This window comes from Nansenia antarctica (genome assembly GCF_963989245.1).
Source record: "Nansenia antarctica genome assembly, chromosome: 1".
Classification (NCBI taxonomy): domain Eukaryota; kingdom Metazoa; phylum Chordata; class Actinopteri; order Argentiniformes; family Microstomatidae; genus Nansenia; species Nansenia antarctica.
This window is the reverse complement of record NC_137674.1, coordinates 24,464,751-24,490,981: the sequence shown is the minus strand read 5'-3', so window position 1 is coordinate 24,490,981 and position 26,231 is coordinate 24,464,751. Positions and strand designations below refer to the sequence as shown.

At 45.6% G+C, this 26,231-nt stretch overlaps 2 protein-coding genes across 2 annotated transcripts in view; both read left to right on the top strand.

The window, feature by feature from the left end:
- Positions 1-1,272: 1,272 nt before the first annotated feature.
- Positions 1,273-26,231, top strand: part of dctn1b (dynactin 1b) — a gene marked incomplete at its 3' end in the record, with an annotated part of 53,001 nt that continues 28,042 nt past the window's right edge. Inside the window, exons 1-4 of the mRNA XM_080549054.1 lie at positions 1,273-1,378; positions 1,903-2,046; positions 15,004-15,255; positions 17,875-17,935. Coding sequence (XP_080405180.1) covers positions 1,912-2,046; positions 15,004-15,255; positions 17,875-17,935 — 448 coding nt within the window. The 5' untranslated portion in view covers positions 1,273-1,378; positions 1,903-1,911. The remainder of the gene's footprint in view (positions 1,379-1,902; positions 2,047-15,003; positions 15,256-17,874; positions 17,936-26,231) is intronic.
- LOC308171882 (putative N-acetyltransferase camello) lies at positions 3,413-4,084 on the top strand (the record flags this gene model as incomplete). The annotated part of the gene is made up of 1 exon (XM_080546791.1): positions 3,413-4,084. One exon carries the CDS (start codon positions 3,413-3,415, stop codon positions 4,082-4,084), a length of 672 nt encoding a protein of 223 aa, XP_080402917.1.

The window sequence follows — 26,231 nt, the reverse complement described above, 5'->3', positions numbered from 1 at the left end:
AATATCTCAAACTGTGACCCCCCTCCCCAAGAAAAAGTTTCAGGCACAGGATTTTTTCCCACTTTAAGCCCTGAGGAGTTGCTCTCAATGCTCTGGTTGTCCTCTACTCCCGAGTTCAGCCTTAGAAAAAAGTGTTTTACTGGCTATTCCAGCTACTCTATACCAGAACTATACACATTTCAATATACACAGTTTGTTCACACTGATGATAACAGTATCAACCAAGCATGACTTCGATACATACTACATGACAAAACAAGATGATGACATTAAACAGTACAACAGTGTAACAGACAATAACAGTGTTTGCTAGGGTGTAATGCTGCCTAAGCATACCTGTCAACGTTGGGAATTGAAAATAAGGGATATTTCCCCCAAAATAAGGGAAAATAAGGGATATTCCCCCCCGTGCCCCCCCCCCCCACCGTCTACATAGCATACCCCTTACATTTACACTGTACACACAGTCAATCCTAACATCACCACTAGACAACCAAAGGATACTGCTTACATTTAGACATGAGTACACACAGTCAATCCTAACATCACCACTAGACAACCAAAGGATACTGCTTACATTTAAACTGTACACACAGTCAATCCTAACATCCCAACTAGACAACCATAGGATACCCCTTACATTTAGACTGTACACACAGTCAATCCTAACATCACCACTAGACAACCATAGGATACCCCTTACATTTAGACTGTACACACAGTCAATCCTAACATCACCACTAGACAACCATAGGATACCCCTTACATTTAGACTGTACACACAGTCAATCCTAACATCACCACTAGACAACCATAGGATACCCCTTACATTTAGACTGTACACACAGTCAATCAACCACCTGCTTAGGTGCAACAGAAATTGGGTTAACTAATTCCTACATTAAGTAAGTGACTACAGGTGGTCAGAATCAGATACCTGGTTGAAAGTGAAATATTTTGAACATCCCTGCATTATATACATGAAAACACAAAACGGCATATAAATTCAGCACATTTATTTATAAATTGTCCCTAGTATGCAGTGCAACAGTATTTCATCAGGGTAATTCGAATAATAGAAAAAAAACTACAAACCCTTAAAAACACAAATAATACATTGATAGGATTAAATGTTTATTTCTAGATATAATTGGTGGTAACTTTATCCATGTTTAACATGGGCGCTTTTATTTGGAAGAAATCCTCATTTACATACATCCGCGCTAAGTGGGCGGAGTTCCACTCGTTCACAGAACAGACCCCGCCCATCCCGGAAGTTTCATGGATCATCGCAAGCAAGCTAGCTGACAACAAACCATTAGCTATAAGTTCTTCCTGTTACCTAGTTATTATTTTCCGTTGACTATTTCAAAACCAGGTGGGTCCTTCCTTGAAAATAACATAGATTACGTTACGTTACTGTGCTAACTTGTCAATTGACCGACGACATCTGATTCGGGTTTGCTGGTTCATGTTGACGCCACCCTGCAGCTAGTACTAGCTTTGTTTTAGCTAGCACTGTCAGAGTGAGTCACGAGATTAGCCAAATATGTCATTACTTGTTATTTACATAAATGTAAATAGTACGTTTTTAATTGCATATAGCTAACTTGCTAGAGATAGGCATGTTTGGTACATTTCTTTAATCTCGTCAACGTCTGTTTTTATTAACTGAAGACGTGTCCTTGGTTGATCAACTAGTAGTGTGTCACAAGTTGACATTGTCCGCGTTTGAGAGAGGAGGTGTGTGTGTGTGTGTGTGTGTGTGTGTGTGTGTGTGTGTGTGTGTGTGTGTGTGTGTGTTCGTTAATAGAACAAGCCTCAAGTGGGTTACGACCTTGGATTCTGATGGGCAGTGAGTAGACTGTCAGTTCTTAATGTTATCTCTGTATTGAAGGGCAGTGCCACGTCATGGCTGGTGGCATTCAGATCCGGAGGTATGATGATGATGATGATGATGCTGTGAAGGAGATCTTCACCCTGGGCATGAGCGAGCACGTGCCCTCGTCCTTTGTGCACCTGCTGAAACAGCCCCTTACCCAGATGGTGCTGATGTGTGTTTTCTGTGCACTGCTGGCCAGCTCCAAGTCTTTACTACTACCCGTGCTGGCTGTTACCCTTCTCTTGGCCGGGGCTAGGCAACTTGTCGGCCACCTCTTCACCAGTTACATCGACACCTCCCTCAAGGAGGACCTCGACCACATCAAGGAGACGTATATGGAGAAGAAGGATTGTTGTTTCTGGGTGGCGGAGGTCGAGGGTCGGGTCGTGGCCACGGTCGCCTGTATGCCTGCGGAGAAGGAGCCAGGCTGTCTGGCGCTGAAGCGCATGTCTGTGCGGCGTACACATCGTCGAATGGGCATCGCCAAAGTCCTGTGCCAGACAGTAGCAGACTTCACCCGGGAGAGGGGTTACCTAGGGGTCTACTTGAACACGTCGATAGTGCAGACGGATGCTCAGAAGCTGTATGAGAACCTGGGTTACACAAAGATTGGAGAGTTTGTCGTACCTAATCTGCTGGCCAAAATCACTAACTTCTCTGTGATTGAGTACAGACTGGACTTACAACAGGGTGGGAAAACGGACTGAAAGGACAGACACACAAACACTGGAGATGGATACATACTTCTGTTTTTATTTACATTCCATGACCCTGTACTCACCCTCTGTATTGTTAATTTACACACATGCTTATTTATGCTGATCATGTTCTTCTTCAATGCCTGTGTTACACGAAAAATCTTAGAAAGGGGCATTATGTATAATTTTGTAAATTAATAAATGCATACTGACCTAACAATACATAGTTTTTAAGCTGGTCTTTTTCTTGTTTATTTTTGTCAGTTTGTATTGTATCTGGTTGGTATCAAGTCTGCAAAGTGAAATGGGTCAAATATTCTCTTTTAGAGGGATGGGGAAAATTAAAAAGAATTGTGCAAGTGGATGACGTGTTAATATTATAGGAACCCTTTTGAAATTAGGGAAGCCATTGTTTTTTTTTGTCTTCAATAGACAGGGTTCCCGCGCTGGTCTTAAAAAGCCTTAAAGTCTAAAATCCAGCATTCCAATTCATTCCAGTTATCCGGCCTAAAAATTAGGTGCTAAGTCTTAAAAATGAGATCCTGCAAGGAAATCAGTCCGGCCACATCTATTTACGCAGAAATTAATCAAGCTGGAACCCCAAAAAATGCCAATTCGCTTCCTTTTTTGTCTGTATGGCAGTGAAATCCCTCCCTCATCACCTGGAGGATGACAAAAAGCTATCATATGGTGTCGCGAATAGGTCTAAAATGCTATCCAAAGAGGTCTAAAAAAGGTCTTAAATTTGACTTGTTGAAACTTGTAGGAACCCTGAATAGATTGTGCTAGTGAATGAGCTGTCTCCTTCTCCCCAGGGCTCCTAAAGGGACAGATGGCTTGTTATCGGATCCGCAAATACCAGGATGAAGACTACGAGGTGGTCAGAGAAGTGTATTCCACAGGGTTTGGAGAGCACCTGAATGTGGTGTGTCTTCAGGCTCTCAGACAACCTTGGTTACAACTCACCCTGCTCAGCCTGGTCTGCGCCATCCAGGCCTTGTCTGTCTCTCTCCCGGCTTCTATTATGACAACAGTCCTTCTAATGCTGGCGGGTCGTGAGGGAGTGAGGTATCTGTTCTATCAGGGCATCCAACTTGGCCTCAGCGAGGACCTCCTGGACATTAAAAGCAGCTACATGCAGGAAGGACGTGTCTCCTGTTTCTGGGTAGCAGAGAGCCAGGGGAACATTGTGGGCACGGTGGCGGTCCTTCCCGCTGTATCACAGCCAGGGGCTTGGGAACTGAAGCGGATATCTGTCAGGAGGGAATTCAGGGGCCTGGGGATTGCTAAAGCGTTGTGTCGAACGGCACTTGATTTCGTTGCGCTTCATGGAGTAGAGGATATCGTGCTGTACACCTCCATGATCCAGACTGATGCCCATAAGTTGTACAACAGTATGGGCTTCTACAAGACTGAGGAGTTTGTTTGGCCATCCCTCCCAGCCAAGTTGATTCACTTTATGGTGTTTAAGTATGGATATAGAGTTCCTCTCTCCCACTCTTGAGTGGTCCACATACAATTGAATGATAAAAAAAATATTTTGTTTGTCTGTCCTTTAATGCAGTCCCATTTTTCTATTTTATTTTATTTTATTTTATATTCCGACTATAGCATTTCTACTGAAAAAGGTATGCATGATTCACTGCAATGTAAGTAAGTTGCTTTGGAGAAAAGCAATGCTAATTATATTATTTCATCCATATAATTATGATGTATTTATATATCATCCAGCATATGTATTAAATTGTCTTTTACACTATTTATTGATTAGCTCTCTGATCTTCATAATTTGCCTTAATCAGGGTTCCCACGGGTCCTTGAAATCCTTGAAAGTTTCTGAATTTGAAAAAAAAAAATCGAGCTCTTAAAAGTTTTTGAAAATAGACATGGGGCATTGAAAGTGCTTGAATTCCCCCCCCCTCTCTCTCAAAAATAATAATATATTCAAAAATGTTTTACTTAGCTCGTCAACTCGTAAATAAGTCTCTGTATTGCTTAACTTTACACATATTTCACAATATATTGTTTTGCTGTGCTGTGGTAGAGAAGGCAAGAGACCATCTAGTGTTCACACATTCAAGCCTCATCTTTTTATTTGTTGTCAGTGAGCGGATAGTTCCTATTATATAAATTCTCATCTAGATCTGTCTCAAACTATGCCGTGTTGGGTCCTTGAATTTGAGGGAATTGAGTCTTGAAAGTCCTTGAAAGGTGCTTGAATGTGATGTTTCAGAAGGTGTGGGAGCCCTGCTTAATATACAACCGGCCGTTTTGACAGACAGACAGACAGACACCACAGGATGTCGCTGAATGTGCTGGGAACAGCGACGAGGCTTGAGCCAACAGTACACTAGTCGGCGAGGTAAGTGAATGGATTTAGCCTTTTATTGGGGGGAAAAACACACCACAGCGACTGCTGTTGTCTATACGGCTCTGTATTATAGTATTATTGCACAAGACTTTAGAGACGAGGCTGAAACCCTGCTACCAGCTGTAGCATTAGCTCAGTCAGCTGTAGACTAGGGAGTTTCCTCTGTCTGACAGCACTCAGCACACGTCCGCTGAGCCTGGTGATTGTCATAAATAAGGGGTTTATTTGAATGCAGAATTGATGGTATTTGCGTGCTTGCAAACGGAAGCATCTATATTCGCCCAGTTGTCTGATATGACACTGATAGACACGTTCATTATATTACAAAGCAAAGCAAATATCCTGAGAAATGTGACAGTCAGCACTCAGCATACTACTGGCGATAGTAGCGGTTGTGGCCGGCGCTATGCCCCACAATGTGCCAACATTGGAACAAAATGCTTACAGGAAAAAGTATTGTGGTTTATTGATTTATCACAACATGTTTAGCTAAATGAGATAGCGATTCTGTTATTATAGCCCATGGATTTAACATTTCAAGCAAACAGGCTCTGAACCACACCCATGATGAGACCTATTGATTCATTCAAATGTGTCTATAGCTACTACACGAACATTTGATTTGATTTTCGATTCTAGTATCTACATAATTATTGAAAGAAAGCTACATGCATACAGCTGTGCTATGAGTCAAACTATCCAGTGCATGATCTCGCATTCAATTTGACCTGTGAAATGTCCAAATCACAAATGTGTTTATACTGAATTAGAATACTGTTAGTCTATGTTTCAGGTCACTAGAGGGCACTGTCTGCAGCAGTCCAATCAGTTCAAACTTTAGTTGCATTTCACAGAACACCTGACAAAAATAAAACATTGTCTCTACATTGAATTACCATGTTTTTTTTATTAAACTGTACTGATGTCATTTTTGCTCCAATACATGGCTTTCTTCAGAGCCTACTACGTCTACTAATTTTCAGTCCTCCGAGACCAATAACCTGTGGGGCCTCTGTTAGAGTCGGTTCTTTTGTTGACTGCTCCAAGAAAGAGGAGAGATGTTTTCAATTGCACAAGTGGTATATTTATTGAAAATTACACGTAGAGTACAAAACAGTGCTGCAGCAGCTGGACCCAACGCTGAGTCAATCTCAGAGGAAAGGTGTTCTTCTTCAGTTTACAATACATTATATACTTTCACAAGACACAGAGTCCTTCCCCTTTTGGCCACTATGATGTGATAGCTGAATGGCCTATTAGAATGTTCTAAAACTATGAATGGAGTGTTGTCTTGTGTTAGACGTGAGAGTTTTTTATCGGTTCTTACAACACCTGGATTCATGGTCATCAGACAGTAGCTTACAATGGGTCGTATGTGTTCTTAGGATACAATACTGATAATGTGCATATTAAAACAGGAAAACTGACAAGATATGTAACATCATGATTTAAGCAGCTGGTGCTACATAATGGACAATAGGACCTTTGAAAAATATATATCCTAACAACTCTAGCAATAATGCTATATAGTATATACCATAGACAGGTAACATGCACTGCTTCAGTGATGCTTATCTTACCTTGTACTGGCTGTTGACAATATAGAGCATGTCGTTGTTTGTCCTCAATAGTCAGTTGTGTCTCACATCATCTCCTTAAATGCAGATATGGGTGAAAAAAAATCACCTGACTCTCCTTTAGTCTTTCCTGCTGATCCTCCAAGCTGTCCCAATATCAGTTCTCCTTAAATTAAGCAGCATACGTCATCGGTTTGTGATGATTACTATTAGACTGTGCTGCTCTCTACCTCTGTTCTTCTGTCCTGTCAGCCAGCTGTTTGCTTCTGTTCTGGTCGTCTGCCTTGCTTTGTATGAGGAGAGGAACACCTCCCCTCTCTACCTCATTAGACTTCTGTTCTGGTCGTCTGCCTTGCTTTGTATGAGGAGAGGAACACCTCCCCTCTCTACCTCATTAGACTTCTGTTCTGGTCGTCTGCCTGGCTTTGTATGAGGAGAGGAACACCTCCCCTCTCTACCTCATTAGCGTTGATGGGTGCAGAACAAATGCAGTGTTTAAGTCTGTCCCAAATATCCCTTTAAGTTGTTCTGCTCTCAAACCTGCAGGCTGTTGCATAACATATTTTGCTTGTATGGCATGTTGTCTGCTTAGAAAACACTAGATTGTAGGCACATAGGCCTAATAGATATGGTGCAATTGAGGTTGAAACTAAATATCAAGGATGAATTTCCAAACACAGTATGAAAGTGTAGCCTAGATCTGCTCGTCTTAAGGCAACTTCTATGTCACGCATTAGCCTATAACAACAACAACCACAACAACAACTAGGCTATAATGGAAGTCTAACGGATGCTGTGAAGGGATGGAACTCTCCTGAGGGAATTGCTCCTTTTATTTGACTGTTGAAATGTGAAATGTACCCTATTCCAGCTCCCCCGTCTCCAGCCCCTGTATACCAGCGTGCTGGATCCTCTACACAGAGGCCCTCTAGCATTTGCTTCCTTTGCAAAATACATGAATAGAGAATTGAGAGTAAAAAAGCCCCAGCCATGCAGTTCGCTGATAATGAAGGCTAATCCTACCCCGTGTATCTGCCAACACATACCTAATGCAATCAGCAGGCCTCTGCTTACAGTGTGCTGCCTGTGCTGTATGATAGATCATCAGCTGGGGCTTTGAGCCTCTGACACAATAAACTGGAATTTAACTGTGCTGAACTGTTTACCCTCTCAGCTTTCAAGAGGCTCTCTCTGTGCTTTAGTTCTTTAATTTGTAGGTTAAGATCTTAATTCATTCATTCTATCACTTTTTGAGGCATTAAAACAGGCATTAGAACACCTCGTTGCAGAGCTTTCTTTCGAGGCAATATTTAAATTCTAGCCTTAGCTAGCAAGCTAGCTGTGCTTGGTTTGGAGTGAGATACTGAGATCAGTGGCGTACCGCAAAATCCCGAGGCCCCCCCGCAAGGTGGCGGCGGGGGGCCTTTCGCAACGGAGGTAAAAAAAAAAGTGCGTTTTTTAGAGTCCGATGCGTTATTGACGTTGCGAAATTTCGCAATATGCACTCTACATTCTAAATGCTTGACTTAGCAAAAGGTACAAACAGGTGAGAGCAATAGCCTATAACTAAAACCAAATGGTAGACTACATCAGTAGAATGTATTATAAGTAGAAAAGTACAAGCTTTATTTCTTTTAACAAAGTGTGGTGTGCACAGCAGTGCGATATCTGATACAATCTGTAGACTCTCCGCTAAGGGTTGCCAGATGGAATTGAGAATTTCCAACCTAACCAATCTAAAAACTTCTAAATCCACCAAAAACCAGCCCATCTGACAACCCTGTCTCCGCTGCATCAGTCTACTTGTTGCGCAAAATAGGCCAGGGTTTGTCAAATCCTTTGTTGGACATCTCGTTTCTTTTGTTTTTTTGTTGTTTTTTTTTTCTTTCAGATTTTATCCCTTTTTCACCCAATTTGGTATCCAATTGAACCCAACCTAGCATCCAATTATCCCCTGCCTATTGCGTAGGATCCGCCGCACGACCCCGTGGCCGGCAGCCCCAGAGGAGATCGCCAGGCAGACTAGCTGACTGGCTCCTCGAGCCCAGCACCGTTATTCCGGCACCCCGGGGGCGCTGTTGCGCGACGGATCCTTGTCCGGAAATAGTCCTATACCGCCCTCTGGAGCGGCCGCTCAATATGCCGCTCCCTGTGTGCCTCGGCCATATGACATCTCGTTTCTTAAGTCCTGGTATATTGTGGCATTTCTTTACTGTTTGCCATCTGGTCTAGGAATACCCAGGGAGACGCAGACAGCAGAAGTAGAATAGAAAAAGAAACAGCTATAACCATGCTGAATTATGTACCTGTATGATGCACTGACAGTCTGTGACTGTGAACCTGGCCGGACCCTGCCCTTCTGCCTGAGTTTGAGTATGATGCATTGCATTGCTGCCCAAATAAATGTTATTGTTTAGTGCTGTACGCTTTCGTGGTATTATATTGTGTGAATTATCATCTGTATGTTGTTTTTCTTTCACTCGACTAACCGCCGAGATAATACTTGAGACATGTACTTCCGTAAACATTATTTATTTTATTGAACTTTTTTACAATATCGGACCGACAGTCCCACATATAGCGGCTATAATGTCCGAATAGAGAATCTACCGGTTTACACGATCCCAACTCAAGTACGGTCCTCTTTAGCATAGGATCCGTTAAATCAACTGGGAAATTGGCTCTGTCTGATGGATAGTGTTCACCTGTGGTTGTTGTTGCCTTCTCTAGATTAATAATAGCATCCTCAGACTCCTCGCCTGGTTGATCAGTGGGAGTGCAGCTAGTAGACTGGTCAGGTGGCGGGTCCTCGTTGTCGTCGGCCGGGTCAGCCGGCGCCATGCCAGCTGCAGTAACACTGGCCTCCACAGTGGTGCTGCTAGCAACAGGTGCATCAACGACGTTTGTCCCTGACCCAGTGCTAATCGCATCCCTACCCGCATTAGTCTCAGAAGCTGCATTCGGTAAAAGAAAAGATGAAATTTTTCGAAGTTTCACTGAATTTTGTTCCTTTTTATAGGAAAGTTCCCGTTTTTGCGCACCGCTGAGGTATTTTCGCTTGCTCATTTTCCTTGTGTCTCGCTGCCAATTGAGCGTGTGACGTCAAAGTCATGTTGCTATTGGATACGGCTAACTATGTATATCTTTTTAAAATATAGGCCTATATATTAAAATTAAGGTTGACACAATGAAGGGCCACTTATTTTCTTTGTTTAAAAAAAATAAAAAATAAACGTTGTATCCAATGTTAGTGGGGCCCCCTAGTGGCTGGGGCCCCCCCGCGGTGCGTCGCTTGCGGGCCCGTCCGCTACGCCACTGACTGAGATGGCCAGTGCCATTGGTCAGTCCAGTAGAGTCAAGAAGAAACCTCTCCAAGACACACCACACTTTTGCTGTACAGGCACAGGAAAGAGATTAGCTATATCCTCTATATGACAACGGTCTCTTTAAGAGTTAGATATGTTTTATTTATTAACTATAAGCCGACAGTCAGATACTGTTACATTCTTCTGCATTCATTAAGATCGTCTCATTGCCTAGGCAGAGTACACAGTTAGCTAGTGTTTATCTCAACGAGTCCCTGTGAGAGGGGCTAGAAACACCTGCGCTGTGGATGAAGATCTTTATTTGTACTAAAGGTCTGCGTCATGTTACTGGATTTCATGCTTTTTGGACCTGAATTGAAGTTAATGGAACTGTTTAACATAGGAGCCACGAGGAGTAGTACTGTGTTGATGTTGCTGTTGATGGTTGTCATTCAGATTGAATGTCTTCTGTCATGACACACAAGTGTTCCTTGTTTTCAAATGACTGATCTCTAACTGTTGTATGCAACCTTGAGGGAGAGGATGGAGACTTTGCCTCTGTCTGAGCAGGTATCTAATATTGCGTGACTGAGAGGCCCTGCATCAGACAGGCTTTAAGACCCTGCGCCGCTTCCCGGGCCTACCCACCCTCCTGCCTCCTGCAGGAGCCAGAGCAGACACTAGCGCATTGCCGACTCTCAGCTGATGCACTCCACAGCAGACCAAACCCTGGCCCTTTTTTCCCTCTGTTCTGTTTTCCTTTTGGTCCATTCATCGTCATCCTCGTCCTCTCCAGTCAGCTCGTCTGAGTTGGGCCCTCAGAAGCCCTCAGAGGCCCCTGACACCAAGCTAGCGTCCAGGAAATCTCTTTGATCCAGCCGGCTGCGAAAAGGGAAGTTTTAGCCTGCCTGTGCTGCTGTGAGGATCGGTAGAGTGATGGTGTGATCTGGGGGGTGAGAGACGCTCCCGTAGCATCGCTGAACCCCCCCCCTTGTATCTGACCGACGCCCCCCCCCCCATAAGAGAGCCCAGGCCGGCGTGGAACCTATGAATCAGGGAAGAATGTCTCAAACTAGGAGGAACACCTACACCCGGGTGAGTGTGGGCTAGAGGGGTGTGTACCCCAGACGACTGACTGGCTAGACTGTCTGTCTTGTTTGTGGATGGTTTCTGGGAGGTTAGTGCTGCTATCTGAGGGTCCAGGTGTTTGCCTCTTGCTTGTGTGCGTCTTGTGTGGTTTGTTGGGTGGATTTGTTGATTGTTGGTGTTGGATTGGCACCTGTGTTGTGTGTTTGTTGTCTGGATGGATAAGTGGGTTGGGATCTGTTTGTGTATAGTGAGGCGCATGCCTCTTTTCGTGTGTCAGGGGCCTTTGTTTGTGTGAGATGTAAACAAGTGTGGGTTGAGGTGTTTGTGGGGGAAGTAAGGTTATCGTGTGTTCTTTGCCAGGGTAGATTACAAGATAACAACCTTTTTGTGAGTTCTGTACTGTACGTATCAGTTACCCAGGCTCTAGCTATGTTTTAGGGTGTATTGTTAGCACCAGTCTCTCAATCCTCAAAGCCTCTGGATGACTTCCTGTTTTGTCATCAGACTCTGAGTCTGGCAGGATTCAGGATCTCAGTCACGGGAAGGATGACATCACAGCTTCACCTTGTCACAATATAACAATGTTTGCACTGTCCACAGTGCCATTACCTGGCTTCAGCTACTGTTTCCTGTACCCTTTATTAACCTTTTAGAAAATGGTGTTAGTAGTCTGACAGGTAGATTAGGCTATACAAAGGTCTACAGATATAGTTGTGTTTCATTATACTCAGTGGTAAATGTGCGTAAGGCTAAGATGAATAATTGAGTATGCTTTGCTGTGGTCCTCCCCCCCTCCAGCTCATGGTACAGGGCTGGGTATTGTATAAAATATAATGAATGTTTCATAACAGGCTGTTTGTGCACTTAATCTGATCTACCAAAGCTAGGGATTCTCTGACAATTAAGTGTGCAAGGTGTATGGAATGGGTCATATTTGGGTTGTGTTATACTGTATTTTCAACAGATTTCATGGACTGCTGATTTTGGGAAAGAACGCAACACTTAGTAATAATAATAACTTGGATTTGTATAGCGCCTTTCATAAAACTCAAGGACGCTTTACAATTCTAGAGGAAAATGGTCAGACAGACAAAACAGAAAACAAAACAAAACAAAACAGAAACAGTGACAAGGGGCCAAAGGCCTTGGTGAACAGATGTAAGTTTTTTTTTTTTTTAAGTAATTTTTTCTGAGTGGGGCAGTCCCACTCATATTTGTATTGACAGTTATAGTGAAGAAGTAGACAGGAAGGATGGGTGAGAGAGAGAGGAGGGATGACATGCAGGATATGTCCCTGGCCGGATTCGAACCAGGGACCCTGCGGTACATGGTCAACGCTTATTCCACTACGCCACCTAAGCGCCCCAGATGTAACAGTTTTAAGGGCTGATTTGAAGGAGTCCAGGGTGGGGGCGTTGCGGATCACTGTGGGGGGAGAGTTCCAGAGGGTAGGTGCAGCCACGCTGAAGGCTCTGTCCCCAAAGGTCCGTAGGTTGGTGCGGGGGGTGGACAGCAGGCCCAGGTCTGAGGACCGCAGGTTCCGGGAAGGGGTGTGTTGGGAAAGGAGGTCAGTTAGGTACTGGGGGGCGCAGGCGTGGAGGGATTTAGTAAAATGTAAAATGCATTGCAGAGCAAACCTACAGAGCTTCATATAAGACTGTGTGGGCTTGGTGTTGCGAAAGACTCTGAAAGCTTGTCACTGTTTCTGTTTTGTTTTGTTTTGTTTTGTTTTCTGTTTTGTCTGTCTGACCATTTTCCTCTAGAATTGTAAAGCGTCCTTGGGTTTTATGAAAGGCGCTATACAAATCCAAGTTATTATTATTACTAAGTGTTGCTAAGTCAACTCTGACTCTGAGTTGATGACTTTGTTGACACTCGTGGTGTTGACAACTCTGTTTTGCCTCCTCGGAGTTCAGTAGAGCCCTCCACTTCAACAGGTTGATGTCATTATTATTTCAATTAGATTTGACTTGCACTATGGGTAATGAAGTCTTTTAGATCATGTACTGTGCACCATGCATTTATGCATTTGTTTCATTGTGATGATGCAGCTAATGTGTCCGGTATATTATATTCAATCACCCACTTGTTTCATAATTCAGAGGATGGCCAGCTCTCTGTCAGGCCCATGGCCTAGTTAAGTGCTTCTACAGAGGTAGTGCTGTCTGGGCTTAAATGTTTTAAGAGCAGAGGTCTTTAGGCGGGCGGTCTTTAGGGGGCGGCTGTGGCGCAGGAGGTAGAGCCGCCGTCTAATGATCGCAAGGTTGGCAGATCGGCGGTTCGAGCCCCAGCTGGCCACACGTTCGAAGTGTCCTTGGGCAAGACACTGAACCCCAAATTGCTCCCAGTAAGCGGACTGGCGCCTTGCATGGCAGCTTGCCGCCATTGGTGTGTGAATGTGTGTGTGAATGTGTGAATGAGAGGCTGTTGTAAAGCACTTTGGATAAAGGCGCTATATAAGTGCAGTCCATTTTACATCGTTACAATTTCATTGCTTTCATTTTCATTTTAGGATTACGGTCATAATGACACTCATACAAGCATGTGAGAACACTGAGACAAAGACCCGTTATGGCCCCGCATTCCTACATGTACTTTACCTTTTTAAGTAACTTAAAACAAAGGCTTGTTGTGACTTGTGAGAATGCACATTCATCTTGTGATTGTCCTGTGATAAGACCTATAGTTAGTCAACCGATTCTAGCCACACTGTAAGACGTGCATGCAGTACCACCTTCAAAGGAGGGGGGTCACCAGCCAAGATGTAAACAATAGGGCAAGGCCAGGAGTCATGCATGTAGGCATTCACTTCTTAACATACAGTACAAACAGTTCTATGTTTCTATGTATTTCAGGAACCTCTTTTCAACTGCTATTTACAATGGCTCAATTATACCCATTGTATAAAATAGTTGAAAATGTACTGTGATAGGGTTCTCTGTTGTTGAACGTCAACAGGTTCAGAGTAAATGGTAAATGGACTGCACTTATACAGTGCCTTTTTTGCTGCTCCAAAGCTGCTCCAAAGCGCTTTACAACGGCCTCTCATTCACCCATTCACACACTCATTCACACACCAATGGCGAGGTAGGCAAGCTGCCATGCAAGGCGCCGGCCCGCTCACCGGGAGCAATTTTGGGGTTCAGTATCTTGCCCAAGGACACCTCGACATGTGGCCAGCCGGGGCTCGAACCGCTGATCTACCAACCTTGTGATCATTAGACGGCGACTCTACCTCCTGCGCCACAGCCGCCCCATATATATGTATAGTATGTGGCATAAAACTGAAAACTCTTCTGCTGAGTCATGATGAGCCGCACCAGTGCAGCAGCTACTGAAATAGTATTCTGAAGACTATTAGACTGTAATTCATCATGGTTACCCCAGCTAAATGATTTTCTCCTGATTATTTCCTCTACAGATTAGTGAGAAACAAAATCCTGGAGACGATGGATTATTAACTGCTTGTTGCCATTGCAAAGCTCTGTTATTGAACACAAAATGTTTAAAACCAAACTTAATGAACAGAGAATGAGCTTGAGCCGAAGCATGTCTAGACACTGACCTACCTGTTAGGGTTCCCGCGCTGGTCTTAAAAAGCCTTAAAGTCTAAAGCGTTCCAATTTATAAGGCCTAAAAGGGTCCCAAATTTCTGTTATTCGGTCTAAAAATGACGTGCTAGGTCTTAAAAATGAGATCCTGCAAGGAAATCAGTCCGACCACATCTATTTACGCGGAAATTAATCAAGCTGGAACCCAAGAAAAATGCCAATTCGCTTCCTTTTTTGTCTGTATGGCAGTGAAATCCGTAATTTCATCACCTTGAGGATGACAAAAAGCTATTATCTGGTGTCGCGAATAGGTTTAAAATTCTATTCAAATAAAAAAAAACATTCTAAAAAAAGGTCCAAAAAGGTCTTAAATTTAACTTGTTGAAACTTGCAGGAAGGAACCCTGTTGTATTTCCTGTATTAATCCATAATGCGTCTTGTCCCCTGTCCCATAATGCATCCTGTCCCCTGTCCCATAATGCATCTTGTCCCCTGTCCCATAATGCATCTTGTCCCCTGTCCCTCCCCAGACCACCAGCAGTGGCAGCAGCAGGATGAGCTCAGACGGGGGTGGCAAGCCGGCCAAGGTGGGCTCTCTGGTGGAGGTGATCGGCAAGGGCCACCGGGGGACCGTGGCCTACATCGGCGCTACGCTCTTTGCCACTGGCAAGTGGGTGGGCGTCATCCTGGATGAGCCCAAGGGCAAAAACGACGGCACAGTCCAGGGCAAACGCTACTTCACCTGTGAAGAGAACCATGGCATCTTTGTACGCCAGTCACAGGTAAAACACCAAGTGTCGGTTATGACTGCGCACATCTACAGTTAGGTCCATATATATTTGGACTCTGACAGAATTTGTTATTTTAGCTGTTTATTATCAAAACATATTCAAGTTAGTTCTATATGAAATATGGGCTTAAAGTGCAGACTCTCAGCTTTCATTTGAGGGTATTTCACATCCAAATTGGAGGAAGGGCTTAAGAATTACGGCTCTTTAATATGTCTTTATATAATATAGGCTATCTCTTTTTCCAGAGACCAAAAGTAATTGGACAATTGACTCAACAGCTCTTTATGGACAGATGTGGGCTATTCCTTTGTTATTTCTTTATCAGTTAAGCAGGTAAAAGGTCTGAGTGACATTTGAGAGGCAGAAGTGTGGCGTTTGCATTTGGAAGCTGTTGCTGTGAACGCACAACATGGCCATCCTTAAGCCCAATTTATACTTCTGCGTAAAATCGACGTAGGCTACGGCGTAGGTTGACGCGCACCTCTCCAAAAATGTAACTACGCGGCAGTGCCTACGCAACCGTAAGCACTGTGATTGGTCCGCTTGGTAGCACATGATTCCGACATGATTCCGACTCTCGTCGGCCAAAATGCGGAAGCCATGACAGAAATGTCATTTACTTTTTCTGTAATTACTTATTAATAAAGATTTGAAAAATTATGATAACCATCTTATTATCTTAGTTTACTGTCATTTCAATGCATTATAGACATTTTCTTTACAACAAGCATAACAAAAACAAGTTTTTTGATCGCTATTATGCCGCTATGAGTACACCGACCAACGCGACGCGATGCGACCAACGTAGAACTATAAATTGGGAGAGCCCTTGCGTAGCCTACGGCGTAGCCGCGCGTAAATTCGACGCAGAAGTATAAATTGGGCTTTAAACTGCAAAGATCGTGGTGGATGAACCCAGGATCCTTTACATGGTAAAGACAAACCCCATCACAGCATCCTGCCTAGTGAAGAACAGTCTCCAGCAGGGGTGCAAACCTGTCACCTTTCTGCTAAATTAGCCGTTTTTATCTCAAAATAGATAAATCTGCTGCTGTTGAAATAACTTTTAGCTTCAGGGAGCTAGGTACAATTCCAGACAGCATAGAGAACACAGTCACTGTTTTCGAAGTAATTCTGCAGGTGTTAAGGTCAGGGCTGCCGCTATGGTTAGACCACGGTTAGACCACCATTAGTGCTAGCGATATCTATTTAACACCATTAGTGCTAGCGCTATCCCCCCCACAAAAAAAATGTGTCACCTTTTTGGGCCATCACCAGTTTGCACCCCTGCTCCAGGAGGTAGGCATATCATTATCCAAGTCTACTATCGAGAGCAGGTACAGAGGGTTCACCACAAGGTGCAAACCATTCATAAGCCTCAAGAATAGAAAGGCCAGATTAGACTTCTAAAAAAAAACAGCCCAGTTCTGGAACAGATGAAACAAGATCAATCTGTACCAGAATGATGAGAAGAGAAAAGTATGGAGAAGGCTTGGAACCGATGCATACCACATCATCTGTAAAACACGGTGGAGGCAGTGTGATGGCATGGGCATGCATGGCTTCCAATGGCACTGGATCACTAGTGTTTATTGATGATGTGACAGAAGACAGAAGCAGACGGATGAATTCTGAAGTGTTTAGGGATATTCTGTCTGCTCATATTCAGACAAATTCAGCATAGTTGATTGGACGGTGCTTCAAAGTACAGATGGACAATGACCTAAAACATACTGCAAAAGCAACCCATGAGTTTTTTAAGGTAAAGAAGTGGAATATTCTGCAATGCCCAAGTCAGTCACCTGATCTCAACCTGATCGAACATGCATTTCACTTGCTGAAGACAAAACTAAAGGCAGAAAGACCCACGAACAAACAACAACTGAAGACAGCTGCAAACATCACAAAGGAAGAAACCCAGCATTTGGTGATGTCCATGGGTTCCAGACTTCAGGCAATCATTGCCTGCAAAGGATTCTCGACAAAGTATTACAAATTTACATTTCATTTATATTTATCTTAATTTGTTCAATTACTTTTGAGCCCCTGAAAATAGGGGACTGTGTATAAAAATGGTTGCAATTCCTAAACGTTTCATACAATCTTTTTGTTCAACTGTCTGAATCAAAGATGAAAGTCTGCACTTCAATTGCATCTCGATTGTTTCATTTCAAATCCATTGTGGTGCCATACAGAGACAGAATTATGGAAATTGTGTCCATGTCCAAATATATCTGGACCTAACTGTACACATGCGGACACACACACACACACACATACACATCTTTCACAGATTAACATTAATATTGAGCTGTAAAGACTGACTGACTCTCAAGTAGGTCTGTGTTGGAGTTATAAAGGCTCTGGATACTAAAATGACTGATGTTCAGTTACTCTGATCATGTTTCAAACAGCAATGAATATAATAGTATTTTTCTCTCTCTCTCTCCTTTCTCTCTCTCTCTCTCTCTCTCTCTCTCTCTCTCTCTCTCTGTCTCTCTCTCTCTCTCTCTGTCTCTGTCTCTGTCTCTCTCTCTCTCTCTCCCTCTCTCTCTCTCTCTGTCTCTCTCTCTCTCTCTCTCTCTCTCTCTCTCTCTCTCTCTCTCTCAGATCCAGCTAGTTGATGATGGGGCAGACACCACGTCCCCAGAGACACCTGAGCCCAAACGAGGTAACTGCACACAGAGTGAACAGGGGAGGAACAGTGGGAGTCAACTGATGTCCTGACGTACATCATTCTGTCCTTGGCTATCGGCCTACTTAGTCTCAGTAGCCAAGGGATGAAACCCCTGTCACACTTTCATTCAGGGATTCTTTTATTTGACGTCCTCTAGAGTCTAGACACTCCTGCCAGTGTGATAAGACCACCTGTCTTTTGATTGGCTAGTTGAGAGTGAGGGGGTCCCATTCACTCCACTTCCCATCTAAAAGACTGATACATACACTACACTTCACTATACCGGTAAGTGGAATGCCAGTCTGTCTGCCCCCCCCACCTTCACAGAGAGATAAGCCAAACAGAAGGTGTTTTGTGTCAACATACAGTATCTTTTTCTCACTTCCTGTCTGTCTCTCTCTTTGTGAGAGAACAGAGACAGTGGTGTCTGAGGTACTGGAACAGTGGTGCCAATGGGCCATTGCCATGGTTACCACTCACTGCTGCAGTGAGCTCGTTGGCAGGGGTGCAGGAGGGGAGGGAGGGGGGCTACTCTGTTTTTGGAACTTGCATTAGAACAGAGAGAGCTGAGGGCAGGGAGAATAAGAGAGGGATGGCAAACCTGCAGGATGTCATCCTCTCATGTGATTGGCTGGCATGACAGACAGACATGTAATGATGTTCAGGACATGGTAAATGGTAAATGGACTGACTTATATAGCGCCTTTATCCAAAGCGCTTTACAACGGCCTCTCATTCACCCATTCACAAACACATTCACACACCAATGGCGGCAAGCTGCCATGCAGGGCGCCGGCCCGCTCACTGATAGGGCTTTCACACCGGCAGTTCCGAACGCCGGGTCGCGAAACCTCCGAACGTTGGTGCTGTCTGGCGAACGATACACTGGTATGAACGCGGGCTCGTTCGCCAGACAGCGCCAACGTTCGGAGGTTTCGGTGTTTGGAACTGCCGGTGTGAAAGCCCTATGGGAGCAATTTGGGGTTCAGTGTCTTGCCCAAGGACACTTCGACATGTGGCCAGCCGGGGCTCGAACCGCCGAACTGCCAACCTTGTGATCATTAGACGGCGGCTCTACCTCCTGCGCCACAGCCGCCCCCATGAGCAACCGTATGGCAAATGGCGCCTGACAGCATGTTTCCTGTTTGCATTTAATTGCCAAATACATTATTTTTTGTCTCTCTCCTTTTCCTCCTCAGAGATCCTGGAGACACCCAGGTCCAGCAAAATGGTGAGTGTGATGGTGCCGAATGTACACCAACGGGTCAATCTGACCCAGATATGGAGACCTAACCAGAACCAACACACCCTTGAATGAAAACACACATGCATATCCTGCTTTTCTCAGGATGGAGACTTTGTGAATGTGTGATTTTAGTGAACTAAATCAAGATTTTCAGATCTTTTTGTGTTTTGTGTGAATTTTTTTCATGATGTGTAAATTACTGAAACCTTTTGTGTGAATTTAGTAACTGCAAGTCATGGCAGTTTCCATAGAAACGGTTGTGGTTACTATTTACTGTTTAAACACAAACCCTTTTGTTCCTCGAAGGTTTGGTATACCCGATCCCACCCTCACCTTTAGAATTTAGAAGAGAGCAACTCTCTCTCTCTCTCTCTCTCTCTCTCTCTGTCTCGCGCTCTCTCTCTCTCTCTCAATCCCTTTTCCTCACTCTTCCATAGATTTCCTAGCCTGAAATTCATTTTCTGTCCAGTAGAGAGCACTGTTTATTCACCAATTGTTTCTATTCCAGGTACAAGCCCTGCCCCCTGGACTTTGATACATTTTGTTGGCGTTGTTTTTTTTAACCTCTGGAAGGTTTTAAAAACAAAGTATCTTCAGTCAGTATGTTCAGTCAGCGAGAATGTCATACCAGTCAGCAAGAGTCATAGTATCAGCCTGCAGCTCTTAAACATGGGAGTACTACCTGAGGCCAGCTCAGTGAAAAAGATGACTACTGTTAATGACCTGCATGTCTTTCTCATATTAAACGTGTAGCCTAGGGGCCTAACCACTCACGTTACAACTAAAGTACATTATTTCTTCAGGTCAGTCAGTGCTGAGGCTCTATTTTGGTCCCAGTCTCCCACAGCGTGCTGAGTCATGGCAGCCATGACGATGTCCCTCCCCCCTCTCCCTCCCCCCTCTCCCTCCCCCCTCTCCCTCTCCCTCTCCCCTCTCCCCTCTCCCCTCTCCCCTCTCCCTCTCCCTCCCCCCTCTCCCTCTCTCTCCCCCTCTCCCTCCCCCCTCTCCCTCTCCCTCCCCCCTCTCTCTCTCCCTCCCCCCTCTCCCTCTCCCTCCCTACTCTCCCTCCTCCCTCTCCCTCTCCCTCCCCCCTCTCCCTCCCCCCTCTCCCTCCCCCTTCTCCCTCTCCCTCCCCCCTCCCTCTCCCTCCCCCCTCTCCCTCCTCCCCCCTCTCCCTCTCCCTCTCCCTCCCCCTCTCCCTCCCCCTCTCCCTCCCCCCTCTCCCTCTCCCTCCCCCCTCTCCCTCCCTTCTCAGATCTGGAGGTGACAGGAGTTACCATGACCCCCCCCCCCCCCACAGTCAGAGTTAACTCAGTCAAGACTTTCTAACAGGGATTTCTAGATGAGGATAAGCAAAAATGAGCATCTTTAATTTTGTTTACATACAAGGTTATTTTTTCTGTCATGTACAATAAACAGTGTTTAGTGCGTGTGTGTGTTTGGGTGCATGCCAACCAGGGCCTGTACTGTGTGTACTGGTGCGTATTAAGGCCTGTGCACATGTGTGCGTGTGCGCACGTGTGTTGGTTTACCTCTGGTGAAACCACAGAGACCGCTGACTGACTCACAACACCCCGTCACCTCCAGCACATCACTGATGACCTCCGGTAACCTCTAACCTCTCACCTTTGCACCCCCTCCCTCCCTCCCTCTGACCACGCAGCGAGGAGTCAAGCCCAAGAAGGTGGCGCATGCTTCTCGAACCTCGGTAATAGTGATCCTGTGGTAGCCGTGGTAACCGTGGCTCTGAATGGCCTAGCTGCATGGCCCATAACCCCCCCCGCCATAACCCCCCCCCCCCCCCATAACCCCGCTCATCAACCCCTCCTCTCATCGTGGTATACTGTTGTTTGTATGTACTGCACATGTGTGTTGTGTGAGTGAATGTGAGTTACAGAGAGAGCTCATACCCGTCTCCCTCCAACCCCTCCCTGGTCCCTCGCCCCCTCCCCATTGTGCTCTGTTGCCCTCCCCAGTCAGCATTGTTCTTCTTCTGTGGTCGGCTCGTAAGTCGTCGGCCCGCGGTCCCGGCCAGCGTCCGTGGCTTCTGTCTGTGTGTCCGATAGCATGCGAACTGTTAACTGTGATGTGCAGGCAGCTCTTGATATATATCAGCTCTTCTTCACCATACTCTTTGTATTCTACTCACGGTATTCTCAAGGGCTCTTTAAAAGTCTGTGAGCAGCTGAGTCATAAGCTTAGACCCTCGCCTCGGCTCTGCCATCATAAAAATGTCAGAAGATTCTGGGTTGGTGCACTGGCTGGTCTTGGCTGGTCTTGGCGTTAGAAGGTTCTATCAAAATTGAGTTTTTTTACATAATCTGATCCATTATTTATTATTCCGTGTTTATTAATGCCTGTGTGGTGTTATTTTTAAAATGTTTACATTTTTGAGTTAGTAATTAATAAAATACAAAGGTTCCATCTCACAAAACATAATGGAATGTAAAAACTTTGACGCTCAATATCTCTGAACTACCCTAAACGGAGATAGAACCTTATAATTCTAAGCTCACGTGGTTGTAACTGACCCAACTGCAGAGACTGGACTTGGAAAGCCCGGCTGCAGAGTATGGATTTCCTGCCTGGTCGGCTCTGGTCAGCAGTTATGTATTGTGTTCGTGTCTCTCGATCCTCCTGCTGCTCCTCCCATCTTGCCCAGGAGTCTCTGGTCCTCAGGGTCGGCCTTAGTCTGTGCTGGGAGGCTCTGAACGGCTTTACCCAGGGTTCCCGCAGTGGTTTTAAAAAGCCAATAAGTCTAAAGTCCAGCATTCCAATTTATAAGGCCTAAAAAGGTCTCAAATGCCAGTTATTCGGCCTAAAAAGTAGGTGTTAGGTCTTAGAAATGAGATCCTGGAAGGAAATCTGTCCGACCACATCTATTTACGTGGAAATGAATCAAGCTGGAACCCCCAAAAATGCCAATTCGCTTCCTTTTTTGTCTGTATGGCAGTGAAATCCCTAATTTCATCACCTCGAAGGATGACAAAAAGCTATCATATGGTGTCGTGAATAGGTCTAAAATGCTATTCAAAGAGGTCTAAAAAAAGGTCTAAAAAGGTCTTAAATTTGACTTGTTGAAACTTGTCGGAACCCTGTTTATCGTACAGCCTCTGATTCACTGAACGAGGGCGACAGTCCGACGTCTCTTGGTGATCCTTGGTTCTCAAACGAGACACATCCAATACTCAGAGTTGCTTTATTGCTTTATGGCAATGCTCCCGAACACAACTCAATTAGGAGGAAGGACAAATAAAGATGCATTCAACAAATTTACAGGACATGAATGATTAAGAACTGTGTGTTTACTTGTAATTGTGTAGCCTAATTCTGTGAGACGAGAGAATGGAAGTCGATGCTGTTGTTGTGTTGTGCTGTTAGCGCAGCAGTAATTCAATCTCTTTCCATCCGTTCTTATAGAGCTACTGGACTGGCCATGCACAGGGTACACCGCCCTGCCAGCCAGGCAGTGATTCTCTCCAGCTTATGCTGTTATAGCAGGAACCTGATACCCGCTCCATCCTCATGCCCCTTTCCCTCTCTCTCTCTCTCTCTCCCTCTCTCCCCCCCCACTCCTCCTCTCCTCCCTGGCAGACAGGGCACAGCACTGAGAGAGAGAGAGAATACTCTTCCATTTTTAAAGAGGACAGAATTCCCCTCAGAGCCCTGTAATGGATACACACACACAATGCTCTGTAAAGCTGTCATGGATACCTCTGATAACTATGCGCATATGCATGATGCACCACCTGCATTACATTAAATGGACCCCCTCCCCCCGGCTACTAACAATTTCGACTTTAACTATATTTCAGAATATTCCTTTAATATTCATGTTAGTGTACGAGCATGGTTGTGAAACGCATAAGCAGCGTATGCTCGAGGACTTAAGCCTCTTAGATGGCAGTGCCATTCTGACTGAGCTGGTGGCACACAGATTAAGAAGAGCTGGTAAACACACTGCTGCTCCGACTACTGGGCCATATGTCCACCCAGCTCTGGCCCAGGAGAGGATCTGTAATAGGAAACACTGTGTGAGTTTAGAATCATAAGGTTCTATCTCCGTTTAGGGTAGTTCAGAGATATTGAGCGTCAATATCTCATTCCATTATGTTCTGTGAGATGGAACCTTTGTATTTGATTAATTACTAACTAAAAAATAACACCACACAGGCATTAATAAACACCTAATGGATCAGATTATGTAAAAAACTGAATTTTGACCAAACATGGGGATAGAACCTTATAATTCTAACGTCACGACACGACAACCAACCAACAGTATAGCCCTTCTTATGGCCACCCACCGCACAGTGAGTGCATAAAATGTTCACACAATTACACACTCATGTATTTTATCTGTTTAATCAGTACTTACTGGTTACAACAACTGTAGTTGTATGTGGTAAACCGTAGCGTGTGTTGCCATTGAGATCTCGTGAATTATAAGGTTCCAAGTACTCAAGATGGCGGCGCGCACAGACGCGAGGCTTGGAGTGGCTTCAACGCTGGTGTTTTTTTGTGTTTTTAAGTACATTTGTATGTACATTTTTATTTTAGTACTTATAGGGAACGGTTGTGTAAATAGTACCTACAGCAGACTAGACTTACTAGAAGTTGGTGCGAAAAACGAGGGGACTGTAACGGCGGAATTCTTGAAACAACATAGGATCCCATTCGACCTCGCGCGGTCGCCGGGTGAACAGTACTACGCTATCCCAACACTAAGGCGTAAGCGGCGGAGGCGAGACCGTAAACAACGCCGAGGAGCAAGGGGAGGCCTGTTAGCCAGGCTGAGGAGAAGCCCAGACAAACCTGCTTTGCCGAGTATTTTCCTATCCAACGTCAGGTCCCTGACGAATAAGATGGATGAACTGAGACTACAAGTTGCCAAAAATAACATCGTGGGAGATAGCTGTGTGACTATTCTCACTGAAACCTGGCTAAATGAAACTATCGTGGACTCCGCGATTAGCTTGGAGGGCCGCACTCTACATCGCGCTGACCGCACGCAGCTCAGCGGTAAGTCCCGCGGAGGCGGCCTGATAATATCGACGAAGGATAGCTGGTGCTTAAACACGAAAACTGTAAGTAGCCACTGCTCCCCAGACCTGGAATACTTGACTGTTAAATGCCGACCCACATACCTCCCGAGGGAATTCAACGCGGTGTACATAACATCTGTTTACATTGCGCCTAGCGCGGATGGTAGCCTAGCATTGGCGCGGCTATATGACGTCATCAGTGGTCAACAAAGCACAGATCCACAGGCAATTCACATTATAGCAGGAGATTTCAACCATGTCGACCTGAAGGCAGTACTACCCAAGTTCTATCAGCATGTGAAATGTGCAACAAGAGGAGAAAAAACACTGGACAAGGTATACACCAACATCAAACGTGCTTACAAGGCTAGTCCGCTAGCTCATCTAGGCATGTCTGACCATGTGTCAATCCTCCTGATCCCAGCATACACTACCATGGGGAAAAGTGCTCCCATCACCACTAAGACTGTCAGAACCTGGCCAGAAGGGTCCGCTCCACTGCAGATCTGCCTAAATGACACCCCATGGCAGGAATATGATGAATGAATGAATGAATGGACTTTATTGAGCATGAGGACCTGGAACAGTACACGTCGTCGGTTCTGAACCACATAGTGAACTGCACCAACTCAGTCACCGTGGACAAACGGGTCCGGGTCTACCCCAACACGAAGCCATGGATGACTGGGAAGGTCCAAAAACTGATCAACAAGAGGGACAACGCCTTCTTCGCAGGGAAGAGCACACCGCTGTACAGCACCACCAGGGCTAACCTAAAGCGCGGAATCAAAGCGGCCAAGGCAGACCACAGAGAGAAGATTGAGGAATGCTTCCTGAGCAACGACTCCAGGCGGATGTGGCAGGGGGTTCAGCACATGACAAACTTCAGAGCCAACAGGCTCACAGCTGCAGAGGACGACCCCCTGCTGGCGGGAAAGCTGAACACCTTCTACGCCCGGTTCGACGAGGGGCGAACGGAGGTAACCACAACACAAACACCACTCTCTCCAGCTCTCAGCAGCCTCACCCTCACAGAGCATGAAGTGAGACGCGTGCTGAAGGCGGTGGACCCCAGGAAAGCCTCGGGGCCGGATGGCGTCCTGGGACGGGTGCTGAGGGACTGCGCCGACCAGCTGGCCGGGGTTTTCACCAACATCTTCAACCAGTCCCTGTCCCAGGCCACCATCCCACCCTGCCTGAAAACCTCAACTATCATCCCAGTCCCGAAGAAAAGCACGGTGAGCTGCCTAAACGACTACCGCCCGGTGGCACTCACACCAATCATCATGAAGTGCTTCGAGAAACTAGTCCGGGCCCACATACTCACACGCCTCCCGCCCAACCTGGATCCATACCAGTTCGCCTACAGAGCCCACAGGTCCACAGAGGACGCCATCGCGACGACTCTCCACGCCACTCTATCCCACCTGGAGAGGGGAAACAGCTACGCGAGACTGCTCTTTGTGGACTTCAGCTCCGCCTTCAACACCATCCTTCCAGACAGGCTAGTGACCAAACTACTAGACCTGGGTCTACCACACTCTATATGTGCATGGATCAAGGACTTCCTGACCGACCGCCCCCAGAGGGTGCGGGTGGGCCCCCACACCTCCACAGCCCTCAGACTCAGCACTGGGTCCCCCCAGGGCTGCGTGCTAAGCCCCATCCTCTACAACCTCTACACCTACGACTTCACCCCCGTCCACCCCAGCAACTCCATCGTAAAGTTTGCAGACGACACCACCGTGGTGGGATGCATCTCGGGGGGGGACGAGGCGGCGTACAGGGATGAGGTAGAGCAACTGAGCAAGCTGTGCAAGGTTAACAACTTGCTGCTGAACAAGACAAAGACCCAGGAAATCATCGTAGACGTCAGGAGGAAAAAGTCCGAGATCCAGCCCCTGCTCATCGACGGAGAGAGCGTGGAGAGAGTCTCAACCCTCCGATTCCTGGGGATGCACATGCGGGATGACCTGACCTGGAAGGACAACACAAAAGA